General features: G+C 40.0%; 1 protein-coding gene across 5 annotated transcripts in view; it reads right to left on the reverse strand.

Moving 5' to 3' along the window:
* The window catches only part of unc13c (unc-13 homolog C (C. elegans)), a 155,998-nt gene that overhangs the window by 71,955 nt on the left and 71,325 nt on the right, over positions 1-12,718 (reverse strand). For all 5 annotated transcript variants that reach the window (XM_032560391.1, XM_032560390.1, XM_032560389.1 and 2 more), the window contains 2 exons: positions 11,161-11,250; positions 259-387 (listed from right to left, as the gene is read on the reverse strand). In XM_032560391.1, coding sequence (XP_032416282.1) covers positions 259-387; positions 11,161-11,250 — 219 coding nt within the window. The remainder of the gene's footprint in view (positions 1-258; positions 388-11,160; positions 11,251-12,718) is intronic.

Consider the following 12,718-nt stretch of genomic DNA (forward strand, 5'->3'; position numbering starts at 1 on the left):
ATATGCCATCATATCTTTTGCAGCTTCTTTTCTTTATTTTCTCCACGTAGCTCAATCAAAACTTCATTCACCTTAACTGAAGACAAACATTTTTCACCAAACTTTAAACAGGAGGTGTTTCCGCTCCTCCAGAAACGTAAAATCCACAACTTGATCTTTTTCTCTAGACTGCGACTTGGTTCCCGTGCTGCCGTCTGTCCTCTGACGACCTCGGTCACTGAATGTGGAGGTAGAAATACAAAAACAAACCGGGATTACCTGGTCGAGAAGCTGGTTGTAGAGCTCATGACAGTTGTCAAAAATGTATTTGTACGTAGAGTCTAAACAAGCTTTCACGCAGTCCTTTACGACCATGCTGGCCCTTGGTGGACTCTGGAGCTCTTGCACCTGCAGAAGCATAAATACAAAATGGTCGCTGAAGAATTTATACAACATTGAAATCATTTTAAAAAAACACACTTGGAAAGAACGTAGGAAAGAACAGCAAGTATTAACTTTCTGATGGCTTTGTATCGTGGGAAACCTTCCTGTAATTGTTTTCAGCTTTCAAAGATGTGCTACACAGTGCAAACCAGTGCTAACAGGGGGAACAAACGCTTTTCTTGGTTACCCCTCAATAAAAACGAAAATGTTTGAAGCACATAGGACAGGCTCAACAGTTGGTTTTTTTTGTGCTTCCACGTGTTTTTCTTTAATTGCTATTAACATTGTAAATCTTAAATTTAAAGACACTAATCGAAATGCATTCGATAGACTAAACCGGAACAATTTTGTTGCGGGGAAACTTTTGGGCCAATCTCTGTGTCACCTGCTCCCAGTGCAACTCAGTTGCCTAGCAACAGCTTCGGGGCAGTGACACGACGGCTTATAGAGCGCCGTGCTGAAATCACTCCGACGGCGGCTCAGTGACCAGAATTGTTTTAATTTACGTCAGAGACAATCAGAAGGTGATAAAAGAGAGTCATTGTAGGAAGAATAATCACCAGAGGTGGTTCGGTTTGAGAGCCATCCAGAAAACACGGGGAAGTTAATCACTCGGTTGAGGAGATAAAAGTTGATAAAAACATCAACTATGGTTTTGGTTGATGCAATTCTAATTCCTTTCCCTGCCAAAGCTGCGCACGACCACAAAGCAGTTTTAAAGCACTTTTTCCCACTGTTCAAATTTCATAAAATACCAATGCTTACATAACAAGGTATTAACAGTACAATAATTCATTACCACTTTTCGAAAAGGCCCTCCTTATTGATCGCTAATAAATAGTTTACAGATATATTATCCATTCATTAATAAACAGTTTAGAAATCACTAATAATGGTTTAGGGCTGCAGCGATTCCTTGAATGATTCGAGAACCTCAGTTATTAAAATTCCTCGAGGAAAATCACCTGCCTCGAAGCTCCGTTAAGTTATGTTTCATTATTTAGCGCGCCGTGTTCCGGCCGGGTCGTTATTTATGTTGCGCCGCGCTCTCGCTCCCGCCTCTGAGCTGTTGACGAAAGCCAAGTGCATAAAGTTCAATTTTCACGTTCAAGGGGAATTTCATTGATTTATAATAATGTCCAGGTTTGTATTGTTTTTTTCTGGGGAACAATAAGCATCCTTAAAATAACTTTATCAGGTTTTTATTCGATTCCTCCATTAATCGTCAGATTAATCGATAGAACACTCAATTACTAAAATAATTGTTTGCAACAGCCCTATAACGAGCTATTAATTAAGAGTGATAAAGAGACTTTGTGCTACAAATAAATATGTTTACATGTGCTTATTGTGCTTACAAGGTAGTCTAAAACGTTTAGCATAACAACTCTAGATCAAATATAGAAGTGAACAGACTTGGTTCATTATTTGGCAAGAAACCAGTAGATTTTTCTTCCCCTTCTCACCCTTAGTTAATGCATAATAAGCACTTATTTATGATTTATAACGCGTCTAGAGGTGAATTAATAACATATATATGAACTATTTATTGAAAATTTATAAGGGGAGCCTTATTGTAAAGCGGTACCAATCATTCTTGTTTAAATGTTTAAACAAATCGGGAGTTTTTTGATCCCCTGATTTATAAATGAACCCTAGCTGGTGTTGGAGGCTCCAGCGTTTTAGGTGCATGTGCGGGTCACAGTATAGGCAGAGGCCGTGGCTGTGTGTGAGCAGCGGTGCACGCCGTACACACAGTGCACTGTAAAAAAAGTCAGTAAATTTACGGTAAAAAACTGTAAAAAACCAACAGTTTTTGACCGTCGTATCCAAAAACATTGCATTACCGTAGAAATTACATGGAACTACCGTAAGTCGAAACTGCAAAGAAAGTCAGTAAATTTACGGTAAAAAATTGTAAAATGCCAGCAGTTACTGACCAGAATATTCACAGCATTATACTGCCGTAGAAAATACATGGCATTATCATAACTGAATAAACATATATCCTAAATAATTGTGACAGTCACGAATGTAGAAAATACAGAAATATAGTGTAAAAATATAAGTAATTGTAAAGTTCTTAAAAAATTGTAATATTGCCAGCAGTTAATTACCCTAAACTTAACAGTAGCAATCAGCCAAAATTACAAATTTTGCTGATGTTTAGATCTACAATGTAAAAGCGTAAACAAGACTGCAAAATAATTTTTTACAAAGAACAGAATGCTGGTGTGATATTTTGGTTTCTTTTTTAATAATGCCTTTAATACACCAAACTGAAATCTCAGCAGTAGACCAGGCATCGATCTGGCGATCCACCGATTGCAAAGCAAACTCCTACAGCCAACGCCACCATCATTTATGAGAGCATTTGATCATTAACATTAAGAGAACTGTATGTTAGCCCCTCTTGCTTGAATGAAGCTGAAGTTGGTTTCCAATTGCTGCTTCCAATTTGGGAAATGGCTAAAGGGCAATTCCACCTAATTTTTCACTGCAATCAGCATCTTTAATTTACTCTAGCTAAAAAACTACAACACCTAGACTCTTCAAATCTGGACTAGATTATTCTCAACTCATATCAGAATATTTAGAACCAAGTGTGGGATTTGTAAAACCTTTATCTGATTTGTGAAACTTCAATAAAGAACAATTCTAGTGTTATCCAAAATCATACAAGTTGTAAAGTCACCCATCATTGAAGTTTCACAAATCCCACACTTGGTTTTAAATATTGTGCTATTAGTAGAGAATAGTCTAGAGCAGGGGTCCCCAAACTTTTTCCTGCGAGGGCCACATAGCTGTTCCTTTCTCTGCTCGGGGGCCGGTCTTAGTTTTTGGAGAAAGATACCTTAGAAACTTATTGTCGGCGGGGGGGGGGGGGGGGGGGTTCTGTCTTTGAAACTGTCGACGGGGGGGGGGGGGGGGGGGGGTGGGGGGGGGTTGCTGACTACGACACATTCGCGGTCGCTTTTAGATAGATTTTTACCCAGAATGGAAATGGAAAAAACCGTGAGTGAAACGGTGACTGGGACTGACTAGTATATATTTGAGGGAAAGTTAGTTTAACATCTGCTCAAGAGCCCCCTGGTGGTTGAAGAGAAATCCACAAACCAGAAAATACAATATATGAAAAAATACACTGAATGCTCTCTGGTATGAGGAGGCGGGCCAGATCCGGCATTGCCAGACCAAATGACGCAGGCCGTAGTTTGGGGACCCCTGGTCTAGAGAGTTTTTCATTTTGTTATTGTGATAAATAGTAGGGTTTACAGTAAATGGAGACTGTTATTTGTCATGTAAACAAATAATTATCTAGTTTGCATTGCTGCTTGATCCTTCAGCATCAGCAGCAAGATTCTTTTAACTCTGTTCCTGTAGTGGTGTCCTGAACTCAACACAGTAAAGTCACTGTGCTAACTAAGGTTGCTAACTAGGGTGCTGAGAGCCCAGTAGGCCTGGTCCTTGTCAAGATGCTGCTACTGTCTTTGAAATCAAATTTCTGCTATTTTTGCACGTTCAGGAGGAGAAGGGCAACACATCACAGGTGAGTCCCTTTCACGGTTTCAACTGAAGTTAGCTAACTTTAACCAACTGACAAAGAAATGTGTAGTTTCTGAGCCATGCTGTTTATGTACATGCACTGCAGCTAGATATTTTTACTATATGGAACATTTAATCTTCACAGATGCAACACTTCCATTAATGTTTCTGTAGGAACGGCTGCATAGATTATATTTCTGGTCTACTTCAGACTACATGTGCTTAAAGTTATTGTTAATGGCAGAAGCAACTTTTTCCAAGTTTGGTTCAATAATTAATTTGAATTACTTTGAGTGTGAAATGTTCATGCATGCAAGTTAAATCTCTGAAGAACATGTTAGCTTTTGTTTCAATATTTTGGTAATACTTAGAAGTATAAAGCTTGGCATCAGAGATATTATTTAATATTTTCCTTTGACCTCTTGACTCTCACACCCAAAATACTTGCACTAAAGTCACTGGGTCCATGACAGTTGAAGGATTTGAAGATAAGAGAATTTAAATATTAATATTTTACAGCTTTTCTCAGTTTGGGTGCATCTCTCAGAACAGAATTGAAATTCTTAAAACTACCTGTTCAATCTTCAAATTACTGTGTCACTTCTGCACATCAAAACAATTAGTTTTGCAAGTTTTGCTTTTGTACATCATGTAGCTGGTTATGTACACTTCTATGCTTTTATAATTGTAATTTGCTTTTATCGTCTTGATCAAAATATGTTAACCCTCCTGTTGTCCTCGGGTCAAAATGACCCGCCACTGTGTTAAACCCCCCCCCCCCCCAAAAAATCCCCTAAATGTAATTTTTTTAACTTGAGATTTTAAGACTTTTCCTAGATTGGCCCAGACAATAGAAAAAGTTCAGTGTTGCTTTTATTCTCATTTCCATGTAAGCTGTACAAAAAAAGGTACAAAGATGGTCTTCAGGTCAAAATGACCCGTGAGGCAAATGGAGTTGAAATCCAGGTCACAGAGTTATTTACAAACCATAAAATGTTACAAAGTTTTAGTTGTGTCTCAGATCAATCAGTAGCAGAAGTGAGCAGAGAGTGGAAGGCCAATTTTCCGAGCCACAATGCCAGTCAAACTCTTTCACACCTACTCAAGACTGATGCGATTTGATGACCGTGAATCAAGACCAGCAAGACGTATGACAGACAAACTTGCAGCCATAAGAGAGGTATGGGACAAGTGGGTGGAGCGGTTGCCCTACCTCTACAATCCAGAGCCTGATGTAACAGTGGATGAGCAACTGGTTCCATTTAGAGGTAATCTGTTTTCATATTTGTAATAAAAGTGATTTTCACTATTGATTTCTTTGACTGTTTTCTGTGACACTGATACTAATCACTGATGCTAATGTCTTTTGTCCAAAGGTTGTTGTCCTTTCCGGCAGTATATGCCCAGCAAGCCAGCAAAATATGGGATCAAGTCATGGGTGGCTTCTGAATCAAGCTATGCTTGGAAAATGCAAGTCTATACTGGGAAGTCAACCAGTGGATGCCCAGAGAAGAACCAGGGGTTGCGAGTTGTGCTTGATGTGACAGAGGGACTGAGGGGTCACAATGTGACATGTGACAATTTCTTCAACTCTTATGAACTCGGACAGCAGCTCCTGAAGAGGAAGATCACCATGGTTGGTACAGTTCAAAAGAACAAGCCTGAGCTCCCACCTGCACTGCTTGGGTCAAAGGAGAGAGAGGTCTTCTCCTCAAAGTTTGCCTTCACACCCACCACCACTCTAGTTTCCTACCTCCCAAAGAAAAACAAGAATGTAGTTCTTCTGAGCACACTGCACAAAGACGGCGACATTAGTGACCGTGAGGACAGGAAGCCAATCATCATCCTGGAATAAAACCGAAACAAAGGAGGTGTGGACAACCTAGATAAGGTGATTGGAGCATATAGCTGCAGAAGAATGACTGCCCGCTGGCCCCTGGTCATCTTCCACAACATCATTGATGTGTCCTCCTACAATGCCTTTGTGATTTGGATAGAGATCAACCCAACCTGGATGTCTCATAAGCACAACAAGAAGAGGGTGTTCCTGGAGCAGCTAGGAAAGGCACTTGTAACTCCACTCATTGAAAGAAGGAAGCATGTCCCCCACACAGAAGCCTCAGCAGCAGTTGTGAAAGCTATTCAGAGTGCAGCAGCTCCTGATCAACCTGAGGATCCATCTACCACAGCCACTTCCTCAGCTAAGCCAAGTAAGAGGAAGAGATGTCAGTTCTGCCCTCAGACTGTAAAACACATACTGTGTGCTGCAGGTGTAAGAAATATATCTGCAAAGGCTGTGCACTTGCATACTGCCCTACATGTGCCAATTAGTTGAATGGGTTATGTTATTTTTCATATTTTTGTATTGTACATCCTCTTGTTCACTGGAGAAAAGTAAAAGAAAATTAGTCACTGTGATGAATAAAAATGCATTCGAAACTCATTTTGCACATTTTTTTTCTTAAGCTATAGAAATTCAAGTGGAGAGGGAAAAGTCAAGTATTCACACATTTTGTGGTGAGTGACAATATACAAGATAGAATTTGGTGTTTAAAATTCAATTAAGCTGCTTATATTGGGGGTTTATTGAAGACGGGTCATTTTGACCCGGAGGATAAAGGGTGTATACAGAAAATGAGGACAACAGGACAACAACGTGTCTGTGTTGAATTCTCAACTTCCAAAATAGCATCAGTTCATTGTGTAAGTCTTAACATGCATAAGTCTTAAAGTTGTCATAATGTGAATCATATATTAATTAATTTATATTCTATTATTTTCTAAATCTGTCCTGAATTGGTAAATTGCTCCCAAGTGAGTCCTGAGTTTCTCTAACAGGTCAGTGTATGAACCATTAGCTCAACCAACGATCAACCAGTTTTCTGAAACAGATTGGAGGTGCATCTTGTGAACCATCAGTTGGCAACATTATGCTCTATATAGTCAGAACACAACACAATGTTACATGTCTGAGAACTGATGAACAAGTATCTGGGCAGAGTGAACAGCCAGAGAGAAGAAGAGGAGTGAGGCTGAGGAGGAAATAGTTGGGAGGAAAGCAGAAGAAGAGTCAGAAGAGGCTGAGGACATCTGCCAGTTTCCATCAGTCCAACATCAGGACATGGCTGAGACCCACAACATGATGCTGATGGAGGTCCTCCCACCCTACTGTTCATTCCTTAACCCCACTGAGGAAAAAAGATTCCTCAGTGGAGTTAAGGAACAAAGTGACTATGGAAATTAAAATGTAATGTAATTTCTACAGCACTGTACAGTTTTCCTTGAGGAGATTGTCCTGTGGCTCCTTTTCTACTTTTTTTGTTCTCTGCATTTCTGTCTTTTTCTTTCTGAATCACCATGGCATGGTCCATGAATAAATTATAGCAAAAGCGTAAATCAGTGTTTCTCAATCCTGGTCTTCAGCGTCACCCTGTCCTGCAGGTTTAGGTATTTCCCTTCTGCCACACACCTGAATTGTATCTCTGGATGATTAACAAGCTTCTGCAGTACTTGATTGTCATCCAATCATTTGAATCAGCTGTTCTGGAGTAGAGGCACATCTAAAACATGCAGAGCAGGGGGGCGTTGAGGACCAGGGTTGAGAAACACTGGCGTAAATGATCCTTTTGTAGTCTCTTCTCATGACTAATCGATTTGACTGTCTTATCTGTACATAGAGAGACTATAACTTATTATTTTGAGTCACTGATATGTTAACAGACAGGATTTTAAGAGCTGAACTAAGGATTTTGAAAGCAAACAAATGCTATTTTTCCTGTTTCTACAAATTGTTTTGAGAAATGCGCTTACTGTTTTGTAAATGCCAACAATGACTCGAGAAATGCACCAAAAGTGACTGAGAAAAACTAACCTAGCATAAATTGTCTCAGCTGTATCAATTTGTTTGCCTGTATGAAAAGTGTTCACATTTACAGCTTTGTTTCTGCTAGCTTGCAGGAAATGTAACTTACATAAATGGTTGAAGACAACCTATTGGCCTTCATGAGACTCAGATAAATGGTGAGTATCTATTTCATAAATTGCCTAAAACAGTTATATTTGTTTTTAGTTTGTGTATTTTGTCTGGTTGCAGACCAGAGGATCACACCTGTTGACAACAAACAAAGGTTTAACTACTGAATTTTCAGTCAGAAATGATCACACCACCTGGTTGAAGTACCTGTGTCCATATGCAAGTCAACAAAGGTGAAACAAACATTTAAGCGAATAAGATGTTCATGTAGTGCATCTTTCTAACTTTTTCTTTTTGTTTTCCAGCAGAGAGGAAACACCCGATTGACAACATGCGAGTCTCAATTTCAACCTGTGACTGGGAAGACTACAACCATCCTGAGCAACGTCTGATCTCAGCGACTTGTGACTCTCAACCCAGAACAAGAATCCTTTTATCACCATTTTGTCTTCTACAATATGTTATCTCTTATGTGGACACATACTGTTTGTTTTGTTTTTGTTTTCCAGATCTCAGTAATACCGTGAGGAAACTGGACATAAAATAGAATCAGTTCTTTTTTTAACTTGACTTTTTAAATAGAAATTGTTTCTTTAAGTGGATTACTCGTAATCTGTATTTTTGTTTAATTAGAAATTATTTTCTTTATAACTTTCTGTATAGAAATGCTTGACAAGTTACACTTCCTTGGTTGTTGTACTATAATTTGTATGGTAAAATTCTGGTAGGAACAGAGACCAGTAATTTACCATAAGTTTTTTTTGGGGGGGAGGGTTTACAATAAAATGTCAATATATCATACAGTCTGGATGTGTTTTTCACTCATGTAGATATTATGCCTCAGTCAGCATGACCGTATTTACTACGGCAAAACCACATTTTATTTTTTTTAAAATATTTTAGGAAGTACGGTATTTTACCGTATTTTAAAAATACGGTAGAATCCTGCATTTACAACATACGGTAAAAAACTGGCAGCTGTGGTTGCCAGAATTTTACCGTATATTAAAAATACGGTAAAATCCTGCATTTACAACATACGGTGAAAAACTGGCAGCTGTGGTTGCCAGAATTTTACCGTATTTCAGAAATACGGTGAAATCCTGCATTTAGCAAATACGGTAAAAAACTGGCAGCTGTGGTTGCCAGAATTTTACCGTATTTTAGAAATACGGTAAAAAACTGGCAGCTTTGGTTGCCAGAATTTTACCGTATTTTAGAAATACGGTAAAAAAATGGCAGTTTTGGTTGCCAGACTTTTACCGTATAAAGACGGTAAACTTCTGGCAACTCAGCTGCCAGTTTTTTACCGTAAAATGAGGCCGTTTTTTTTTACAGTGTGGGGCTCAGCATCGGTACGGCACGGAGTGAAGGCTTTGATGACCTAAAGTGACAGTTTTCATTCCTCCGCTCACAGCTGCCATCTCAGCTCTGCCTCAGTGCGCCGAACCCACCCACCCACAGAAAGGGAGCTGGAAGGAGCCGAGCTTTTCTTGTCGCCTGGAAACAAGTCAGCATCCTGTAGTTTGCCAGAGGAGGAGCAGGGGAACGAGGAAAATGGCGGTGACTTTTTGACTCCAGAGCGGCCACGTGGTCGTTACGACGCGCAGAGCATTTGTAGGACTGTGAAGCCGTTTTAAAGCAGGACGCAGCACGTGCAAAATAAATGGAATGGGTCTTAAATAATTTAATTTTATATGTGGGTGGAGGTTTTCACATTTAGAATAATCCTATATTATCGAATACAATGGATAACGCTTCAATTTTTCTGAATTAACTGATCTTTCTTGATCTCATTAAAATGAATTAAAACACAATCTGTAAGATCCAGGCATAACATTAATGAATGAAGGGAACTCATTAGTACTTCTGCCTATAGTACACAATGAGCCAGAAGTAGCTACCTTTACAGTGAGATTAACTTTTCAATGGAAAGTTTTGCTTTGTTTTTGTTGTTTTCTTCCTGGTCGAGTCTTATTCTACTAAAAATACATAAAACAAAGAGAGAAATTTAGCAAGAGTAGCCCTTTTTTAAATGTCACACTTGTCATTTCAAAAGCTCTTCTGACACTGGGTCAAAATAACCTCCACTGGCATTTCAAAGGGCCATTGGAACCATGGCAAGGATAATTTTAAACACACTATGAGGGTTGTTTGTTGAAAACAGGTCAACACCTCAGAGAAAGACAGCAGCTCTGCAGCAGATGCTAAATGTATTAGCTTCTTTGCAACAATAAATTAATAAGATGATACAGTGTTCAGATTTTAAATGGATTTATTCAGAATTAGCTGGAATCATAGTTGGTTTCTATCTGTAACAGAAAGTATTCAGTTCAGTTGAATACAGCTATATTCATTCCCAAGAGGCATTTGAAAAGGCAGCAGGAGTACAAACAAGATAAAAAGAAAAACTTTTAAAAAGTACCTAACCAAGTAACAGAACACATGTCAACACACACTATGCTTTTTAACGCTGCTTAGCCCCTGCACCGCCAGTCGCCTCCAGGGGAGCGACACAATCAGTGTGTGTCAGAAAATGTAAGAAATCGTAATGGCAATGGGACTGTGAGAGTCAAATATAACATACAGCACATGCATTCCTGTCATATTTTACGTACAATCTGTGTTAAAGGGGGCAGTATTCTGTAAAATCTACTTTTTTGAGCTTTACATCATGTTGTAATGCCATTCCGTCATCAAAATTAATTCCTGGAGTGTTGCCTTGATTCTTTCATGCATGTTTGAGAAATCGTTTAATCTCCCGTGGCAACCATTCAGCCGAGCAATACGCATCGCTGGACCTAGCTCTGTCTTTGAGAAGAAGCTCCTCCAAGTAGCTCCAGTTCCCAAGCTTCCCCGATCCAGCTCCTTCAGACTAGCCAGAAGCAAATAGCAAACACCTGGTGGAACCATGCATCTGCTGAGCTCATTTTATGAGCTACTTCTTAGTGTAACGCTGGTAAAAAAAATGTTGTTGAAGGGTTAATAGAGGAGAGATGTGCTGACATCCTGAAGGCGGAGTTTCAGAAAAAAGTTTTCAGCGCGACCAAGGCCCAATTTCAAGGTGTTAAATCATGAAGTAAAATTTCTATAACAACTGAAGGCAACACAATTACTTGATTGTGCTTTAAAATGATGCTAAATGATGATACCTGGAAAATACACAATACTGCCCCTCTTACTGTCTGGCTTTTTAGATTCTCAAATCTGGACGTTACCTTCATTCTGAAGAAAGTGATGCTCGTAAGCAGGTCAACGGTGGACTTCAGATCCTGGAGACGCTCCGGGTTTCCTGCCGGGAAGTTGTCCTGCAGTCAACCAAAGAGAGCAAAAATAAAAAAATTTAAAAAACACAACATGAGGGGGGAAGGACATCTTTCTGGAAGCAGCCTTGCACCGTCACACGGCTCCACCTGACACGTCATATCACTTAGTCGGCCCAAAAAAACAGGAAAATTGATTACCGAGGAATGCCAAGCAATCATGGCGACATGACAGTCTGTCTAATCGTTTAGTGGACAGGGGAGGCCTCTGCTGATGAAAATCCCTATTTTAGGGCCATGAAGTCATCAGGCGGCGCAGAGCAGCGTGACGGGGGCAGGGGGTGGGGAGCATATAAAGCCCTGACAGCTCGGAGGAAACGCATTACTGCTCCATGCATTATCCTACTTCTCCAGCTCTCGCCGGGCTCTAATAAAAATGTTCTCGTTGCGTCTCTTCCTCGACGCCGTCGATAAATTCACATCGGGGGCTCGGAAAACAGAGCACCCCGTCTCAACGGCGGCCTCCGAGCTCGACGACGGCAGCGCCGGGGAGTTCTGAGATTAACGCCGAGCAGCTGGAGCAGACCTGCATCCACGTCTTCAGCACGAGAGCTGATGAACGAGGCGAGGAAGGCAAAAAAAGCGGATACAGATGATTGACAGCAACAACTGCAGAAGGGTCTAAAAAAAGCTAGCAGAGAGAAAACAGTGCGGAGGCCCTTTAAATGTCTCACAAACAGTCAGCGGCCTACTGAGAAATTACAGTTTCTGTCCTCCGTGCTCATGATTAATAGGAAGAGTCGAATTTAGAGGTGAAAGAGTAGTAAACAGCCGCCAGGCAAACAAGCACGACACGCATCCTTATGAGCAAATATGCTATATTTGGCTGTTGATGTCGAAAAGAAAAGGAAAAATCAATAGAGGCTTCTGCTCTTGTTGTTTTTTGTTTCTGCCTTACTGATGCTGTTTCGCATCACCGCTTTTACAGGAACTACTCTATTCTTGAAGTGTTTCATCATGGTTTGTCTGCAAGACGCTGCAAGAGGCTTCTGTGAGTCCCTGGTGAAGACGCAGCAAGATGAAAATTGCACAACATGATTACTGTGAGGAAATTTGTCACGGTTATCAGCTTGTTAAAAATATGCAAACGGCATTATTACGAAATGAGGTTATAGCCATTATACTGCTCCCGTTTTCCAGAAGCGTAAATGCTATCGTGTTATGATTCTCCCTATTAACAGCAACACATACCCAACATTGATTTATTTTTATTCATAGGGGAGTATATATTTTCCAACAGCTTTGGAAAAAATGAAGAGACCACTGGACTGAACCCCATTGAAAACCTCATTGTTATTCCACCAAATATTAATCTCTGAGCTCTTCCTGAGTTAAAACATTAGTATTGTTGTTTCTAAATGAACATGAACTAGTTTCCTTTGCATTATTTGAGGTCTGAAAGCACTGCATCTCTGTCGCCATTTTGACCATTTCCCATTTTCCACAAATAAGT

This window comes from Xiphophorus hellerii, chromosome 4 (genome assembly GCF_003331165.1).
Source record: "Xiphophorus hellerii strain 12219 chromosome 4, Xiphophorus_hellerii-4.1, whole genome shotgun sequence".
Classification (NCBI taxonomy): Eukaryota; Metazoa; Chordata; class Actinopteri; order Cyprinodontiformes; family Poeciliidae; genus Xiphophorus; species Xiphophorus hellerii.